Source organism: Gobius niger, assembly GCF_951799975.1.
Source record: "Gobius niger genome assembly, chromosome: 17".
Classification (NCBI taxonomy): Eukaryota; Metazoa; Chordata; class Actinopteri; order Gobiiformes; family Gobiidae; genus Gobius; species Gobius niger.
The window spans coordinates 11940423-11957242 of record NC_136868.1 but is presented as its reverse complement, the minus strand read 5'-3'; the positions used below and the strand labels follow the sequence as shown (position 1 = coordinate 11957242).

The window sequence follows — 16820 nt, the reverse complement described above, 5'->3', positions numbered from 1 at the left end:
TTGATGCACAAGTTCCCCTTGACAAATTGTTCTCCTTTTGCATTCGCAGGACGCCGACCCGTGATCACTTGCTCGGGCCCAAATTCGCGGCGAACCGGAACAGCACGGGTCAGCTCAACCTGAACAGCGGCGGCCTGTACAGCTACGCCCACGCCCGCAGCAACTCCCTCCGCGCCAGCATTATGGGAGAAAGAAAAGGCGATAAGCGGCGAAGTAACACGCTAGACGTCGCTGACAGACTCGGGGGAAGCCACGGGAATCTGGCGAGAACCCGGAGCTTATCCTCTTTACGGGAAGGAGGAGGAGGAGGGGGTCCCGCTGTGGACTCCATGCCCACCGTGGACCCCTCGAATCTGCTGGCGACCATGTTCTGGATCGCCACTTCTCTGCTGGAGTCGGACTACGAGTTCGAGTACCTCCTGGCCCTGCGGTTGCTCAACAAGCTGCTGGGACACTTGCCGCTGGACAGGGCCGACAGCAGGGAGAGACTGGAGAGGGTCCTGGCCAAACTGAAGTGGTACAGTTTCCCCGGACTCCTGCAGCTCTTCCTAAAGGGCTTCACCTCGGCCTCCACTCAGGAGCTCACCATCCACCTGCTCAGCAAACTCATCAGCGTGTCCCGGCACACGCTGGTGGACCCCTCGCAAGGAGCAGGTGAGCGGATATCCCAACAGTAGCTTATGGGCGTTAAAAAGGCTATGATTCCCCAAATAACCACACAAATAATAATAATAGTAATTTCTCACTGGCTTCTTATTCAACCGATGTAGACTTTAACCCCCGACTTAACCAAGTGCATTTTCTCCAGTTCAGCTTTACCCAAATCTAGAGTTTACAGCCTATAGGCCAGTGTCACGCCTCATTTGAAAGCGAAGACCTACAAAACTCTAAGCTTCATCCTTGTTATGATTGACACGTTTTCGTTCTCTGTGGTTGTGTTTTTATCATGTTTTTGTTGCTTTATTTGACATGTTTTGGTGACAGCTACACAAAAACAACAAAATGTGGCCAAAACGTTACAAAGAATGAAAATGTGATTATAATGGTTGCAAAAGTGTAACAAAAAGCAAAGAAATTTTGACAAAAAAATCAACAAAAAAGCAAAGGAAACGTGACAAAGAAATCATTAAAAACATTTAAACAAAAATAATTTAAGAATTACAAAAAAGGATTAAAAACTTGACAAAAAACATAACAATAAAGAATTAAAAACATGACAAAGAAGAATTAAAAACGTGACAAAAAAGAATTAAAAACATCACAAAAAATGCATTAAAAACATGAGAAAAAATGCATCAAAAACATGACAAAAAATTAGAAAAAACTATTAAAAACATGACAAAAAAAAGCAACGAAAACGTGATTAAAAAAACGCAACAAAACGACAAACATAACACAAACAATGAAGAAGCTTAGATGAGTTTTGTAGGCCTTAGCTTTCAAATGAGGCGTGGCGCTGGCTGTAAGCTCCAGTCAAGAAACTTTTAGATTTTGATAAAACTGGTGGGGGGTTGAGGGGTTCATTTTGGGACATTTAGGTTTCACACTCATTTGTTTGCTGTTGTTGTGGTCCCTCATAAAATATCACCTTATCAACATATGGATTCACGATCTGAACTAAACTTGCCTGGAAAAAACTTCTTCAGAATATTGATTCACCTGAGCTTTTTTGCTTTTCAGGTTTCCCTTTGAATATTTTGTGCCTCCTACCACACCTCATTCTGCACTTTGACAGCCCCACTCCGTTTTGCAAGGAGACGGCTGATAAAATAGCCAAGGTCTGCACAGACGAGAAGTCCGATGCACTGGCCAACCTGGCGCACATGATGACGCTGTACAGGAAGCAGAACTACTCCAGAGACTGCACCAACTGGATCAACGTGGTCTGCCGCTACCTCCACATGGCCTTTGCCGACATCACTTTGAACCTTGTTACTTACTTGGCCGAGGTAAGTGCATGCAGAAAGGAGATAAAGACGAAATAGAGGTAAAAGACTAGAATATGTGTTTGGTTTCATTACAGTTGCTTGAGAAGGGCCTTCCCAGCATGCAACAGTCCTTGTTGCAGATCATCTACAGCCTGCTGAGTTACATCGAGCTGTCAGCGGCTCCTGTCAAACAGTTCAACCTGGAAATCATGAAGATCATAGGCAAATATGTTCAGGTAAGAGGGCAGGAACCTTACATACAGTCTTTATGTCGTCTTACTCTGACTTACGATATTAGTTAGTGAGAAGGATATGAATAAATAAACTTCTCTGTGTATTGATAAGAAAAGGAAAATGACTTGTGTTTGATTTGTGAAAATTCTATAAAATTTGCAGGGTCAGGATTAGATTTTTATTTTGTTTTTCACTAAAATCAGTTCACAGTTCATATTTTAGCATGTCCATTGGCATTAACATTTGAGAAATAACTCTATAACTGTTATAGAAAATTAATATATGTTTATAGAGGACTAAACTACAGGTTGACAGGATTTCTACATAGAACCAAGACTGCTTGGAGACGGGATATTTAGTTGTTTGCAGAGTACTTAATTCAGTTTGCTAATTGTGACCATCCATACTGCCATTTTGATCCCAATCATTCTGCCGACCTCAGTGTTCGAGTCATTCCCTTCCTCCACGTGCATTTTCCCTGTTGCCGTAGGAGATGACGACATGAAAGCCCAACTTCTCTTTTCCGAGTCTATTGTCGAGGGCCTTTTGATGGATGCACATGTCTTTATAAGCGCCTTTTACCCCTGACCTGCTGCATTACACGGCTCTCGCTCCCAGCGCCATCTGACAGCTCTTATACTGTAGCGCCCCGGGCCGATGCTCTACCACCGCGGCTTTGTGTTTGTGCAGCAGCGTGCGCCCTGATCTGCAGTTGACTCTTATTTGTCTGTCGCTCCAAAGGTTTCCTGGTTATCATGACTTCCTATACGCGCCTATGCCTTTAAATTAGTTTTGCCTTGTGAATAAAATAATTGTGAATAACATTTTTAAGCACCTGTATTCCTCGAAAGGAACTTGTTCTGGCTTTTAATAACGTTATGATGTTGTTCCCCCGAAAACATGTTTAAAGGAATAGGCCACCGTTTTTACATACTAAGATATGTTCTTAGCTCACTTTAGTCGAGTTAATATATCCCCGTCTGGTCTTTGTCCGTGCGCTCTGCCAGGCAAACGGAGCACATACGCAGCCTCTCCCACATGTCACATAGCTCCGAAAAAGCTCACGATAGAAGCTACCAAGCTCTTCCACGTGTTCCCTATTTAAATAAAGTTACGTGAAGTGTTTTCATGCGAAGTATATTTACACAGAAATGTAACGTGTCGATTTTATAAGCAAATAAAAAGGGGGACTATATTGTGAGGCGTAATGATACGAGGAGCAAAACGTCCGCGCAGTAACTCCTAAAGACTTCCCCCGCTCACTTCCGTCAATAACCTTTAGGAGTTACTGCGCGGACGTTTTGCTCCTCGTATCATTACGCCTCACAATATAGTCCCCCTCTTTATTTGCTTATAAAATCGACATGCTACATTTCTGTATAAATATACTTCGCATGAAAACACTTCACGTAACTTTATTTAAATAGGGAACACGTGGAAGAGCTTGGTAGCTTCTATTGTGAGCTTTTTCGGAGCTATGTGACATGTGGGAGAGGCTGCGTATGTGCTCCGTTTGCCTGGCAGAGCGCACGGACAAAGACCAGACGGGGATATATTAACTCGACTAAAGTGAGCTAAGAACATATCTTAGTATGTAAAAACGGTGGCCTATTCCTTTAAGAAATCCTGCATATTCAGTCAGTCTCCATAACAAGGGTCTAAAACAGGGGTCGCCAACCTTTTTGGTGCTGAAGGCTAGGCAAGGAACCAGTCACCCATTCACTCTCTCATTCATACACCAGTGAACCCAGACAGTGTGCATCTGCGGGATTCGAACCACCAGTCCTCCGATCACAAGGCGACCCGCCCTACTCTCTGCGCCAACGTCGCCCCCAAACAAGCAGCTTGAGGGCCACCAAAAATTGGTCTGAAGGCCACATTTGGCCCCCTCTGCATTAAGACATTGCTGGAGCATGTAGGGGGTGGAAAATACATGTTTTACATTTTTGAATTCCATCTAGTCCATTTAATCCCTTTATTTTTAACTTAATGCTCTTTAAAGCAGGATTAAGTATCTCACACCCCTAGAGGCATAAGCGCCACTGCAGGTGTCGTAGCATGTTACATATTAATTGTCCGTGAGAGTAAATATTACGCTGACAGAAAAAACAAAGGGAGAGAGGGATATTGTGCATCCAATTACACAATGGAGATATTTTTTTTCACACAAACTTGGCTGTAAATACTGTTTAAGTGGCGTTAGCCCACAGTTAGCTTTGCCCGTTAGCTTCTTCTGATTCCATTAGTGTGTATTGGGGCCTCCGACCCGGTGCAGGCGAAGTTGCAAAATGTGGTTTTCTGACCAGAGACACCAGGGGGTGATGAAAGACCCCCCCAATCATCCCATTAACACTTGTATAACCCCCGTGAGGGACAACGGAAAGGATTTATTAAGGTAAACAAGTTACTTAGTACATAAGTACACTTAAACAGTGTTTACAGCCAAGTTTGTGTGAAAAAAAATATCTCCATTGTGTAATTGGATGCTCAACGTCCATCTCTCCCTTTGTTTTTTCTGTCAGCGTAGTATTTACTCTCACGGACAATTAATAAGTAAAAAATTGCAACATGCTACGACACCTGCAGTGGCGCTTATGGCCTCTAGGGGTATGAGATACTTAATCCTGCTTTAAAGAGCATTAAGTTAAAAATATATCCCAAAGAAGAAAAATATCTTATTGTACTGAGGCTCGAGAACATAAATAATACCAAGATCAAGATGCAAGAAAAGTCTGTTTCACTGGACGTTTTTTGGTAATTTTAGCACTCAAATTGCATCCATAACAGGTCCATGCCAAATAGTAAGTGCTAATTGCTAATAGGTGGCCGCTTCTACACTTTTCTCTTCATCAGCAGTGGATGAGTGCAGGTCGTTTTGCAAACTCAGAAAGTAGGGCTGAAATGAGTCTTTTTTAATGTGGGATTCTGGCACCGTTGATTGCAGTGCTGTGATGTGTGTTCTCGCAGAGCCCTCACTGGAAAGAGGCCCAGAACATCCTGAAACTGGTGGTGTCCCGCTCGGCCAGCCTCGTTGTCCCCGACGACGTGCAGCGCTCCTACAGCACCGAATCATGCGGCTCCCCCGAGATAGCTTTCACTCGCATCTTCAACAACTCTTCAAAGGAGCTGCCGGGGAAAACTCTGGACTTCCACTTTGATATCTCAGAGGTGACTTTCTGATTCACAGCTCTATTTACAGCACGTAAAAAACAATAACTTGTGCATCTCCGGCATTGAACTCCTACATATTAACAAAGGAAAAAGTATGAATAGACCCTATAATGTGGTAAACCCTGTCTTGTCCCGATAGACTCCAATCATAGGGCATAAGTACGGGGACCAGCGCACAGCAGCGGGCCGTAACGGGAAGCCTCAGGTGATCGCAGTGACCAGGAGCACCTCGTCCACCTCCTCTGGCTCCAACTCCAACGGGCTGGTGCCGGTCAGCTGGAAGAGGCCTCAACTCTCTCAGGTACCTGCTCGGAAATATCAGTCTGAGGCCGTTTTCACACACGTCGGAGCGCTTGTAGGTTGCCCCGAGACCGCCGTAGTTCCAACTGCGTTTACTCCAATGTTAGTTCAGGCACAGCATACCCGAGAGCGAGATGCACCGCTCCGAGACCACCTGCAGTCGGAGCGGCCGTTTAGACCGTCGTGAAGTGCTGCGGTTGGATTCACGTTGACACCAAAAGTGCCGCTCTCGGGCTGAAAGTCCCTTTAGGTCGCCCTAACTAGAGCCTGTGTGAGAACGCCCTGAAATTCTGTCTCACAGCGTTACTTGTAACCAGTCACAGGTGGAAAGACTAAAATATAGTTATGCTGTAGGTTATTTCATCTGTAAAATTGCGAATGCGGGATATTTCAGTCTGCAGGGTCAGTATCAAAGTTGGTCCAAGAAAGGAACGGTGTTGAATGATTGATCAGTGTGTCGTCTACCAGCAAAATAGACTGTTCTACTTCTATACATCCAATTAATAATAATAATGATAATAATAGCTATAATAATGTAAACATAACACTTGAGTAGATTAAACCAAATTAACCTCTTAACCACCTTAACCAAGCAAAATTTCGCCAGTTCAATTCTACCCAAATCTAAAAGCTTTGTCACTCTTTCGTTGTATTTGTGATGCTTTTTTGCGTCATGTTTGTTGTTTTTTTGTCATCTGTTTGGTTGCATATTGATCACTTTTCCATCACTTTTTTGTTGCCTGTTTTGTTGCTTTTTTTGTTGCTTTATCATCACTATTTTGTTGCTTTTTGAACACTTTTTTGTTGCTCTTCTGATGCTTTTCAGGTGCACTTTCATCATTTACATGTCACTTTTGTCCCTACTTTGATGCTTTTTTTATTGAGAAGCTTTTAGATTTAGGTGAAGTCGAACTGTGCTTGGTTAAGGCAGGGTTTAGGAGGCTGGTTTAGGAACAGTTGAGGTATTTTAACAAATCTAATAATTGGCATCACCAGCATCGTTTCAGCTCTGATCTGGGAAACGTTTGGGTTTGGGATTTGAATCTGGCCTTTCTGGCCCAATGCAACGCATGAGTTGTATCTCAACCTTTTAAATGCACGTATTAACCTGTTCTGTGTTGTTTTGTTGCAGAGACGAACGAGAGAGAAGCTCATGAACGTCTTGTCCCTGTGTGGTCCTGAATCGGGTGTTGCGAAAAACCCATCCGTAAGACTCCTCTCCTACTCTAAAGCCTCTGAACAGGTCTCTCCAAATCACACTGTCGTTTGTGCCTCATCATTGCCATCATTTGCTCCTTTGCTTGTACTTTCTGGTCACTAACGCCGAGCGCCTTGATCGCAGGTGGTGTTTTCGTCCAACGAGGATCTCGACACCGGGGACCAACAGACCAGCCTCATCCCGACCGTGGAGGAGGCGGTGCGCGAGGAGGAACCTCAGGGAGAAGACACGGGAAGCGAGCAACAGTTCGGCGTCTTCAAGGACTTTGACTTCCTGGACGTGGAGCTGGAGGATGCCGAGGTGAGCGCGCTGATGAAAATGCCCACTTTGTGTTTATTTGATTCAGTCACGACTTGCACTTGTCTCGCATTACTATCAATTATGTCTCTGTCCTCCAAGCGTCCCGATCCCAACTGTTGAAAAGTTATTAATAATGTCTGTCTGTAGTGCAATAACATTTGTATTCTCTGTCTCCTCTTGCCACAAGGAGTTGCAGGTAAGGCTGTGGTGCAGAGAGCATTTGTTAGATGTTCCTTTGACATTACTTTGGGATGAATCTTGCACTTTTAAAATCGTGAATGCTTGTTTTTTGTGAATGTTTCAGTCGTAGATTTTGTCATTTAGACGTGTCGTGGTCAAAGTCACCCCTTTATGGTCCATTTTGATTTTATATTGTTGACATGATGCAGTGGTTCTCAAACTTAAGACAATATTTCTGCAGCAGATTAACTGTAAACCTATTAAGTTTTACTGAAGGTTTAATCTATTCTTAATTTCATGTTTTGATTAGTGGATGATGTGAGTACAAGCCTGCATGATTGGTAGGGAGAAGTCTAGCCAGATGTGCTCACGAGCTGGATAAAGGATTTGTGCTCAATACCTCAATTACTGCTTCACTTGTGCTGGCAACATCTAGTAATAACGATAAATGGTTATTTACATTTCAAATTTAAATACTTTGAGAGAGTTTGAGAACTGCTAAGTTATATTAAAGGGCTCATGACGGGTTACGCTATCTAAATCTTTTGAACGTGGCCATAAGTTATTATTTGTTACATTTTGATCTACTTTTTCCATTCACTTCCTTATTGGACTTGATAAACCGATAGGAAACACAAAGGTAGAATTTCCATAACTGTCGCCATGCAACCATACTGTACCACTGGGCATTGAGACAGTCTGGGATTCTCTCTCTTCATGTCACTTAAGCTGGGCAGACACTGTGCGATTTGAGCCATGATTTTGAAAAAGCTAAATTAATCAAACACTCACACTGCGTCTGAATCCTGCATGATGAGCAGCCTAGCTTTAAGGGGCTAGATGCAAGTTGGCCATTTTATACTCGCTACTACCACCTCAGGTCATATGTGTAACTGCACCTTCTATATTTGGACCCGAAGTAACAACTTTTTGAGTGGTGAATAGATCTGGGCTCATTTTACACATTAGGACATGGCTGGAACATGGAGGGGGAGGAAAATACATAATTTTAAAATTTTTAAACTCCTTCTAGTGCCTTTAAGTTAGCCGATAGCCACTAAACTTTTGCAGACTTCCGTGTCTGCAGTAATATGTTCAGGAGGACATTATCAGCGTCTTTGGCCCTCGCACACCTCTCTGCGCTCTGTCCGCTCTGTATCTCCCTCCTCTTGGCGCCTTCAGCTGTATTTCCCCGTGTTTGTGCTGCTTCAGTCGGCTTCAGTCGTGCTCCCACAGCGCCAGAACCTTGCGCCCGTGCAATTTTCAGTCGGACGTTCCTCGTGAGCAGCTAATCGCGGCTCATAGCCCCCTGTACACTGCACGACAGAGAGAGAGGCTCAAAGATTGCACGACTATTTTGAATTTTGTGCCAAAATCGCACAGTGTCCGTACCAGCTTTCCTGTACGTCATTTTTTCTACATTTTGGTGTGAATTTTATTTATAAATTGCCAGTTCACTTGTTTAAAACTCTGATTAAGACCTACACAGGCATTATTCCATCAAACTAAAGTACAAATAAGAAAAACACAGACCCCTGTCATAAGCACTTTAGTCTTGTGCTTTGTTTATAAAAGTCTCTCTTATGCCTACTGTTAACTTTTGACCTCATTTTCTCCACAGGGCGAAAGCATGGACAACTTCAACTGGGGCGTGCGGCGGCGCTCCTTGGAGAGCATGGACAAAGGAGACGGGGACGGGGACACTCCGTCCCTGCAGGAGTGCCAGTACTCGGGCAGCACGCCCAGCCTGAACCTCACCAACCACGAAGACACCGACGAGTCATCAGAGGAGGAGGTACTGAGCGCTAGGCAGATTCTCAACCGCTCTCGTCGTGTAAGTGTGAACAGGAAACCCACCACAGCTCACCATGCTCCCCTCACAGTGCGCTGGCATGGTGCGAGTGTGTGTGAACGCGCTGCGCTGGTCCTGCTGCCACTGCGCACACGGCTGGGCGCTTGCTTCTGCGCTGGTGGTAGTTCAAATTCTCTGCCCAAGCTTTTTGCCTTAAGAGCACCATATCTGCGCTCGCTAATGAAATCCTATGCCCCCCTTTTCTGTAGTTTTTTTTATTTTGTGTCCAATTGGTAAGTATTGTAATAGTCCAGCCTTAAGTGCCTCACTTTCCCTGTTGCCGTTCTATCCCAAATATGCCCTCAATGACACTTCATCTTTTGACTAATCCAAGCTTGGTCAAAGCGTCATTCGTTTTATAAGTGAAGTCAGTTGGAAGCCTTCCCAAGTGAAGCCATCTTCTGACAACCAACCAATCATTACTGTCTATTTGTAATACAAAAATAGAAGAAGGAATTGGTTGCACGTTATCAGGAAGCTTGGTTAATATATTTTTTTTGGTAATAAAAGGGGAACTGTGCTACTAAATCCATTATCCTCAATATCCCTATAGTTTCAGTGCATTACAATGTTATTACTGTGCTGCTCAGTAAAGTGCAAATCGATTCTTATATATAAACATATATTTTAAATCTTCTCTTGATTACACAAACCCTATAATATAAGTAGAAGTAGTAGTTTTAACTCACCCTGGTGTTTTGCTGCTTGTTTCTAACCCTCTTGGCTTGTTTTGCTAAAGCTTTTCAAAGTTTTCATGCTTTGCCTTAGAATAATGAGGGGCTTTTTTTCTTTGTCCCTTCTCTGCTCTTCTTGTTCTTGGTAGTGCACGGTGAGAGAATGATGAGTATTTGCTTTTAGCCGTAGACACTTTGCCTCCAATGTTTGTCTTGTATTTTAGCTTTAACACAAAGTTACACTGTGGCATGTTTCAAGAGTTTACTGCAATAATAACCTGTGTGAAAAACATCGATACTTTTTCAGTTTGGCATGACTTTTGATAGAAGTATTTATCACTACTTGGCCTAAAATACTCTGCAGATGAAGTTTCAATATGTTCATGTTCTGTATCTGACAAAACTACTAACAAATGGACATGCATTAACCACATGACTGAACACTAAACCCAGTTTGTTTTGATGCAATTTGATGTCTTCAAATTAGGAAATTCTTTGGTCTAAATTCAACACATATTATTCCAGATACAAAGATTCATAAGTTCATATAGAGTATCAATTAGTTAAAATATAGCGTCATTTTTATTACTCATTTATTTTTTTACACACTTTTACGATTTTGTTTTCAGTGAGGTATGAAATTAAAAGTGGTGTCCATCTGTCTTCCAAACAAATGAAGCTCACTACATTTTACTACCGTCGATCACAGGCTGATTCATTTAGCAAACAGTTTGAAACAATCTTTGACAGGGAAGTCATGAAGTCTGTGTCTTCGATTTTACAATTTAATAATTCTTCACCGTTAATCAACTTAATTACATTTATTGTTGAGCCCTTCTATAAATGCCAGGATACTAAACAAAAAACAGTAACACTTTATTTTACACTACACTTGATACATTATACCTAACTAAATTTAGTACAATGTAATGAGCTCTGTAACAATCTGCAATAACTTGTACCTATGGGTTAGATACACAATGAAATAATATATATTTGTAGTTTGTAGGTACATAATGTAATAAGACTTAACCTAATCTTAAGCCCTGGCCCTAAGGGTCTCGTGTCCTATTACATTATGTACCTACAAAGTACAAATACATTTACAATACACGTTATTCCATTGTGTATCTAACCCATAGGTACAAGTTATTACACATTGTTACAGAGCACATTACATTCTACTAAATACAGTTAAGTACAATGTATCATGGTATTGTACAATAAAGTGTTACCCAAAAAGTTATACAGGAAAAACAGAATTGACTAAATATATTTATGCTTCACATTGGAGTGAGGGCCAGGAATGGAACCAGTAAATATGAGATGTAAATGTATGACCTGTTTAAATCCTCCACAGTGCTTGATTGTGCTAGATTAGCTTGTGGATGTTGATGCCATGTACATAATGCTGTATAAATATATAATATGTATTTACTGTAGATAAACATCTGTCCTCCACCTGAAGCTGACCAGTTGTTCTTGATCCTGCAGCTCAACAGCGACTCCGCCACAGACGACACGGCCTCGAACCACGTGGACTCTCTGCAGCAGTCCCAGGAGTCGTCCAGCAGCGCCCTGACGGAGGAGCCTACTGTCCTGCCCTCCTCCTTACCCCCCCTCCCTCCACTGGACAGCCCCATGTTGGAGAGGGCCCACTCAGACAGCACCAGCAGCCAGCTGCCTGAGGTGCGATCGATGGGGAGCAACAATAAACTCTGGTGTTCGGGTGCTTTCTAGCTCTGTCTTTCCTCTGTGTTCGTCTCTGTGTGCTTATGGTGTGGTGCTGCTGCTTGCCTAGACACTTGCAGATAGTGGGATGAAGTTTGGGATGTGGTTTTAGGCGCTGACTCTTTTACATAGCTTCACTTTTGGGCTCAGATTAAATGCCTTTTTTTCCGTGGTCTGTTTCTGCCAATGCTTGCTTCGCTTTGGCTTCTCTGCGTCTTTTACGTATCTATAGTTGATGCAGTTGGGGCTTTCTCATGTGATTGTGGGAGCTTGAAACAAAACTCACCTCAGGTCAGCTGTCACTGCTAACCTCCAATAACGGCAATTGGCACTAAACCCTCCATTAAACCTAAAGGACAGCATCTCCTCTGTCCCTCTCTTCAGCTCCAGCCTGTGTGAGTATTCACTACACTGTGTCCATACTGCAGTCAATAGAAAACCACTGGTGCTCCAGCTAATGACACCCACCCACTTAATCTGCCTCTGTATTAACACACATTGATGACCAGCTTGCTATCCACTGCTACTGATGTTTATTGCTTATTACTAACAATATGTATGTCCTTATTCACATCTCTAGTTTGGGGAATGTCTTTGTAATAAGTCATAGGGGTACAAAATATGAAACTTGTATGCAAAACGTCATGTTGAATAATGCTGTTGCGTATTTATCAAAGCTTGTTTTTATTTAATTTTATTAAGAGAAACCGATGCAATGCCTTTTTTTATTTTTTTATTTTTTTTATTTGAGCATACAGTTTGCTCAAAAGGAGTAGGCTGAAGCAAAAGCTTATGAGCGCCTACCCCCAACTCAAAATGATAAAACTTTTCATTTCTCATAGTATAATCAGTGTAAACAAAACAACAACAAGGAACAATAGCAAAAAAAAAATGAAGAACTAGTTTCCTTTCAGAACAGCTTTTTGACGCAAACCAAACTCACAACCACTGTTTGAACTATTCACATAATAACAGAACCAAACACTATTACAAGAACGGTCTTGTTTCCTGCAAGATCGCTACAAAGCAAGTAACTAAACGACCATTCATATATTTCTTTCAGTTTCCAATGCCAAATATCACCCATACTCACTTGTTTTCATGACATAAGGGCACATTAATACACGTGTTATAGTCCGTGTTCTTGTTGCTCCAGTTGTCATTACCAGGCTCAACACAATTTTAATCTATGTGCATTTTTATTGTATTATTATTATTTATATATATTTTATTATTTACAGTGTATGATGTAACCCCTACATCGAGTGGTGCATTAAAAAGCCGGGTGTAGAGCGGGCCAGTTGAAGAGGGCAGTAGCTCCCCATCAACAAACCTGCACCCAGCTGCCCTAACAGCTGATTTTGTAGATGATCTCCCTCTGCTGTAAAGTGCATTAAACGATTAGGTTCATGAGCCCGTTGGGAGGGGCTCATTCTTTATTTTGTTTAAAATAAAATGAAGGTAATCCAGGTAATTGGACTGGTTTTGGCAAAATTATATTTGGCTCTTATACACTAAGGCTGGACATTTGAGAATAAACATCTAATTACCATATTTCTATCAAGCATTGCAATCGTCATTAGCTTAAATTAGCTATTATTTTCAAATAAAAATTTCAGAAGTTCAGAAGCATTAACATTTGATAGATACAGACATATAAAAAAAAACTAAGGAATAGTAAAAGCTTGTTGCATAATTTTAGTCGAACTATTAAAATGAATTAAAATCTTAATCCAAGCAAACATAAATCTAAAAGTGCAAGTAGATCAGACATATAAGGCAGAATTAACTTTTTTGACTTTGCTGTTCCTGGAATTGTATTTCACTTCATTCACAGAGTTCATCATAATCCTGTTTACTTTGGTCATGTCTTCTTCTACTGCTGAAGCGCCCTAATCTGTATTTTCTGGATTCGAGTCATAGATACATTTTTTGAAGCGTCCTCCGCATTTTTAAAGGGGGGGGTATTATGCAAAATAGACTTTTTCAAGCTTTACATCATGTTCTTATGTCATTCCCTCATTAAAAACATGCCCGAAGTGTTGCCTTGGCACATTCACGTATTTTTGAGTAATCTGCAAAAACTCTGATGGCGGCCATTTTAGGGATAGGTTTGCCTGAGTCCTCCTAGGAACGCCCCCACCTCCTGGAGACGCCTCCGAGCTTTCGTCACCAGCCGAGTAACCAACCACTGCTCCTCAGCAGAACCCCCTCCCCACTGATGCCACAGACAGCGTGTGGAGGGGGCGTGTCGGAAAGGGTCAGAGGTTCTTAAAGAGACAGAGGCCTATTTCAAGACATTCACTACAGCCATTTTGAGAGAGACATTTTATACAAGGCAGTTATTCTAATTTACTGCATTTACAGACCAACAGAAGGTTTCGTCATCATTGTAGTGTGATATAGACTGGTGCTATGTGATTGAAAAAAGCATAATACCCCCTCTTTAAAGGCCATAAAACATCAACAGAGCCCTCCTGCGCTCAAAATGTGTTTATCATTTATTAATTGGCATGCCATTAGGCAAAAAGGGAGTCGTGTGTACTAGATTTAGTAAGTTTGATTCCCCCTGCTGCCAGCGGAGGGCGCAGACTTTGAAACACAAACCAACATAGCCGTGGATGATCATTTCTCCTTCCACAGAATTTTATTTCAAGACATAAACGTCATTGCTGAGGCGTCTAGAATCGTGTTTACAAGCCACAATTATGCATGATTTGTCCACTCGAAACTTCACTTTGTTATGATATGCAGCCTCGATGTTTTTAGTGGTTTCTCTTCATTCCCAAACATGGCAACTCTCCAAACACATATGCAACTTTCTAGGAAGTCAGTGCATTGCGTCGGTCTCAAGAGCATCTGAAGGACATCGGCTCCATCACTGCTCCGGCTCTTAGTGAAATGAGCCCCAGATAAAACCATCAATACTCCCTCCTCATTCGTTCCGGGACGGCCAAACGGCGACCACTTTCTAAAAGCTTTCTGCAATATCGCGGCTGTCCCGGCCTGATGTACTGGCCCTCTGCCACGCTCTTGCATTAAAATAAAACAAGGGGGGGAAAAAAAACACAAGCCAAGAAGAAAAGTAATTAGTGCTTGTGCTGTGGCTGTCACCTCAAATGTATACGCCCAATCAGATTAGTCTTTTGGCTTAATATAGAGATTGTAATACCAGAAGGCTGAAGATTTACTCTACCCGCTCTAAATGCATGTAGTCACAGTGAAGAAGCTGTATTTACACGCACTTACATATCGCTGGCCATAAATCTCCGCTAACAAGCATGGACACCTATACATCTCGCTCGCCCCCGCGGTCCCCGTTAGTTTATTAGCGCGAGGGTCAACTTTATAACAGTGTGTCCCTGATAGATTGATATTGGCTTCTGTTTATTGATTTTGGTCGGTTTTATTTAATTTCTCACGAGGGATGTTAGCCCGTGCAGAGCCATCGCGCAGGAAGTTAAGTAACGGCTAAAGCGCTGACTGGGCTCCCTCAAGTGCCATTGATGTGAATACGCGTGTCTAAGTAATGTCTATAGGCGACTTAAGACAGGAGATGGGGGCGTTTGAGAAGTTGGCCCGCGCTCCTTTGGGCCACTAGAGGAGCGTGGGACATGCCATGAAGGCAGTTTTACAGAAATATGTTGGTTATAACGGGCAGCGCTAGTCAAAGGTTTGATCCAGGCTTCCTGTGATAATAGGCGGATCTTGCTGTTCATTCGAGATTTACTTCATTTAGCGGTGGTTTTAGTTTGTGTGGACTTCTCTCCGTCCCATTTCAGTCCAGCATTGTCTAAGGTTTTGTTCTGTTGGTGCTTACAAGTATTTTGCGTTTTTAAGGGTGTTTTCATAGAGGCAAGTATTGAGGGTCAGGGCAATTTGAGGGATGTTTCCAAACTGCTCCCTGTTACTGCCACAGCTGTTTGGTCCTGCCTCACCTGGAACATGACATGGGTGGTTGTAGCTCCCTCTACTATTGAAGGACGACTGTAGGCTTCTGATTATTTGAAGGTGAAATCATGGTGAGAAAGGAAGACTCGAGACCCTTAACGTGGAGTAGAGAATATTTACTGGGTGAAGAGTACAGAGCATGTTCACACAGAATAATGGTAAACAGTGGGTTATATCACTTTATGTAAATGAGGTACGTACTTAAAGATGATGACCAGCTGTGTCCATGAATTGTGATTTCAGAAGGGTAGATGATGTTTTTGTCCGGATGTATTCCAGGTTCAGCCCTTGTTTTGGGTTAAAAGTGTTGTATGAGGCGGTAAAAGGAAGGTGTGTCCAAACTAACTTGTACCGTTTCTAGCCTGTCTCTTCCTGGATGTCCCCGTGCCCCTCCGGCTAAGCGCCCCCTTGTGGCCTTGTGTTGCAGGATGCCGGGAGTATGACGGCGGCGGACGAGCTGAGCAGCAGCGTCAGTGAAGACACGGGGTTTTGTAGCGCCCCTCCGTTACCGCCGGACCACTCCGACCCGCACGATCTCCATGACTCCCACGATGCGTCAGACGCACAGGACGTGCAGGACCCTCAGGTACAAAGGCTGTTAAATATAAGTGCTGCTACTATTCTCAAGAGGGACATTTAGGTTTTACAGATTGATTATCCCAGCAGGAGGACATCTCGGAGATACTGGAGGTCCAGGAGGAGATCCTGGAGGTCCTGGAGGAGGTTTTGGAGGTGCACGAGGAGGTGTTGGACCCTCAGGTGGAGCTAGACCCCGCCCCCCCTCCTCCGCCCGCCATAGACACGCCCCCGGGGTCTCTCTGTGAGGACGACCCCCACACGGTCCTGCCTCTGAACCTGCCTCTGCCCCCCGAGACCAGCCTGGACCCAGACCAGGACCCGGACAGCATCTGCGGGTCCATGTGGGAGGAGGACGTGACGCAGGCGCTGAAGGAGCTCGACGAGCGCTGTGAGGAGGAGGAGGCCGACTTCTCCGGGATGTCCAGGTAAAGCACGGACCAGATTTATTTTGTAGCTTTCTTTTTTCACGTTGCATTCTGTTTTGCTGCAATGACTAATCGGATTTATCTGTTAATCCGGTTTCATAAAACATCTTAAATACTGGTGTGGTTGGATAAATATACGCTGCCTGACCAAAAACTAAAAGCTACCACCTGGATTTAACTGTTGTGATCTGGGGTCGCTGCCGTCGGTCAGGTCTAGGTTCAGCAACACTGAGGCACAAAGTCCAGATCTTAACCCCATTTAGATCTTGGTAAAAA

The 16820-nt window shown here is 43.2% G+C and overlaps 1 protein-coding gene across 7 annotated transcripts in view; it reads left to right on the top strand.

Annotated features, from left to right (window-relative positions):
• Positions 1-16820, top strand: part of fryl (furry homolog, like) — a 67483-nt gene that overhangs the window by 39834 nt on the left and 10829 nt on the right. For 4 of the 7 annotated variants that reach the window (XM_079574841.1, XM_079574836.1, XM_079574838.1 and 1 more), the window contains 11 exons: positions 50-654; positions 1681-1949; positions 2024-2164; positions 5130-5330; positions 5473-5634; positions 6766-6840; positions 6976-7152; positions 8954-9166; positions 11353-11547; positions 15968-16126; positions 16207-16544. In XM_079574841.1, coding sequence (XP_079430967.1) covers positions 50-654; positions 1681-1949; positions 2024-2164; positions 5130-5330; positions 5473-5634; positions 6766-6840; positions 6976-7152; positions 8954-9166; positions 11353-11547; positions 15968-16126; positions 16207-16544 — 2535 coding nt within the window. Of the gene's footprint in view, positions 1-49; positions 655-1680; positions 1950-2023; positions 2165-5129; positions 5331-5472; positions 5635-6765; positions 6877-6975; positions 7153-8953; positions 9167-11352; positions 11548-15967; positions 16127-16206; positions 16545-16820 lie in introns of all 7 variants that reach the window. The other 3 variants (XM_079574835.1, XM_079574839.1, XM_079574837.1) reach the window with 2 other exon arrangements.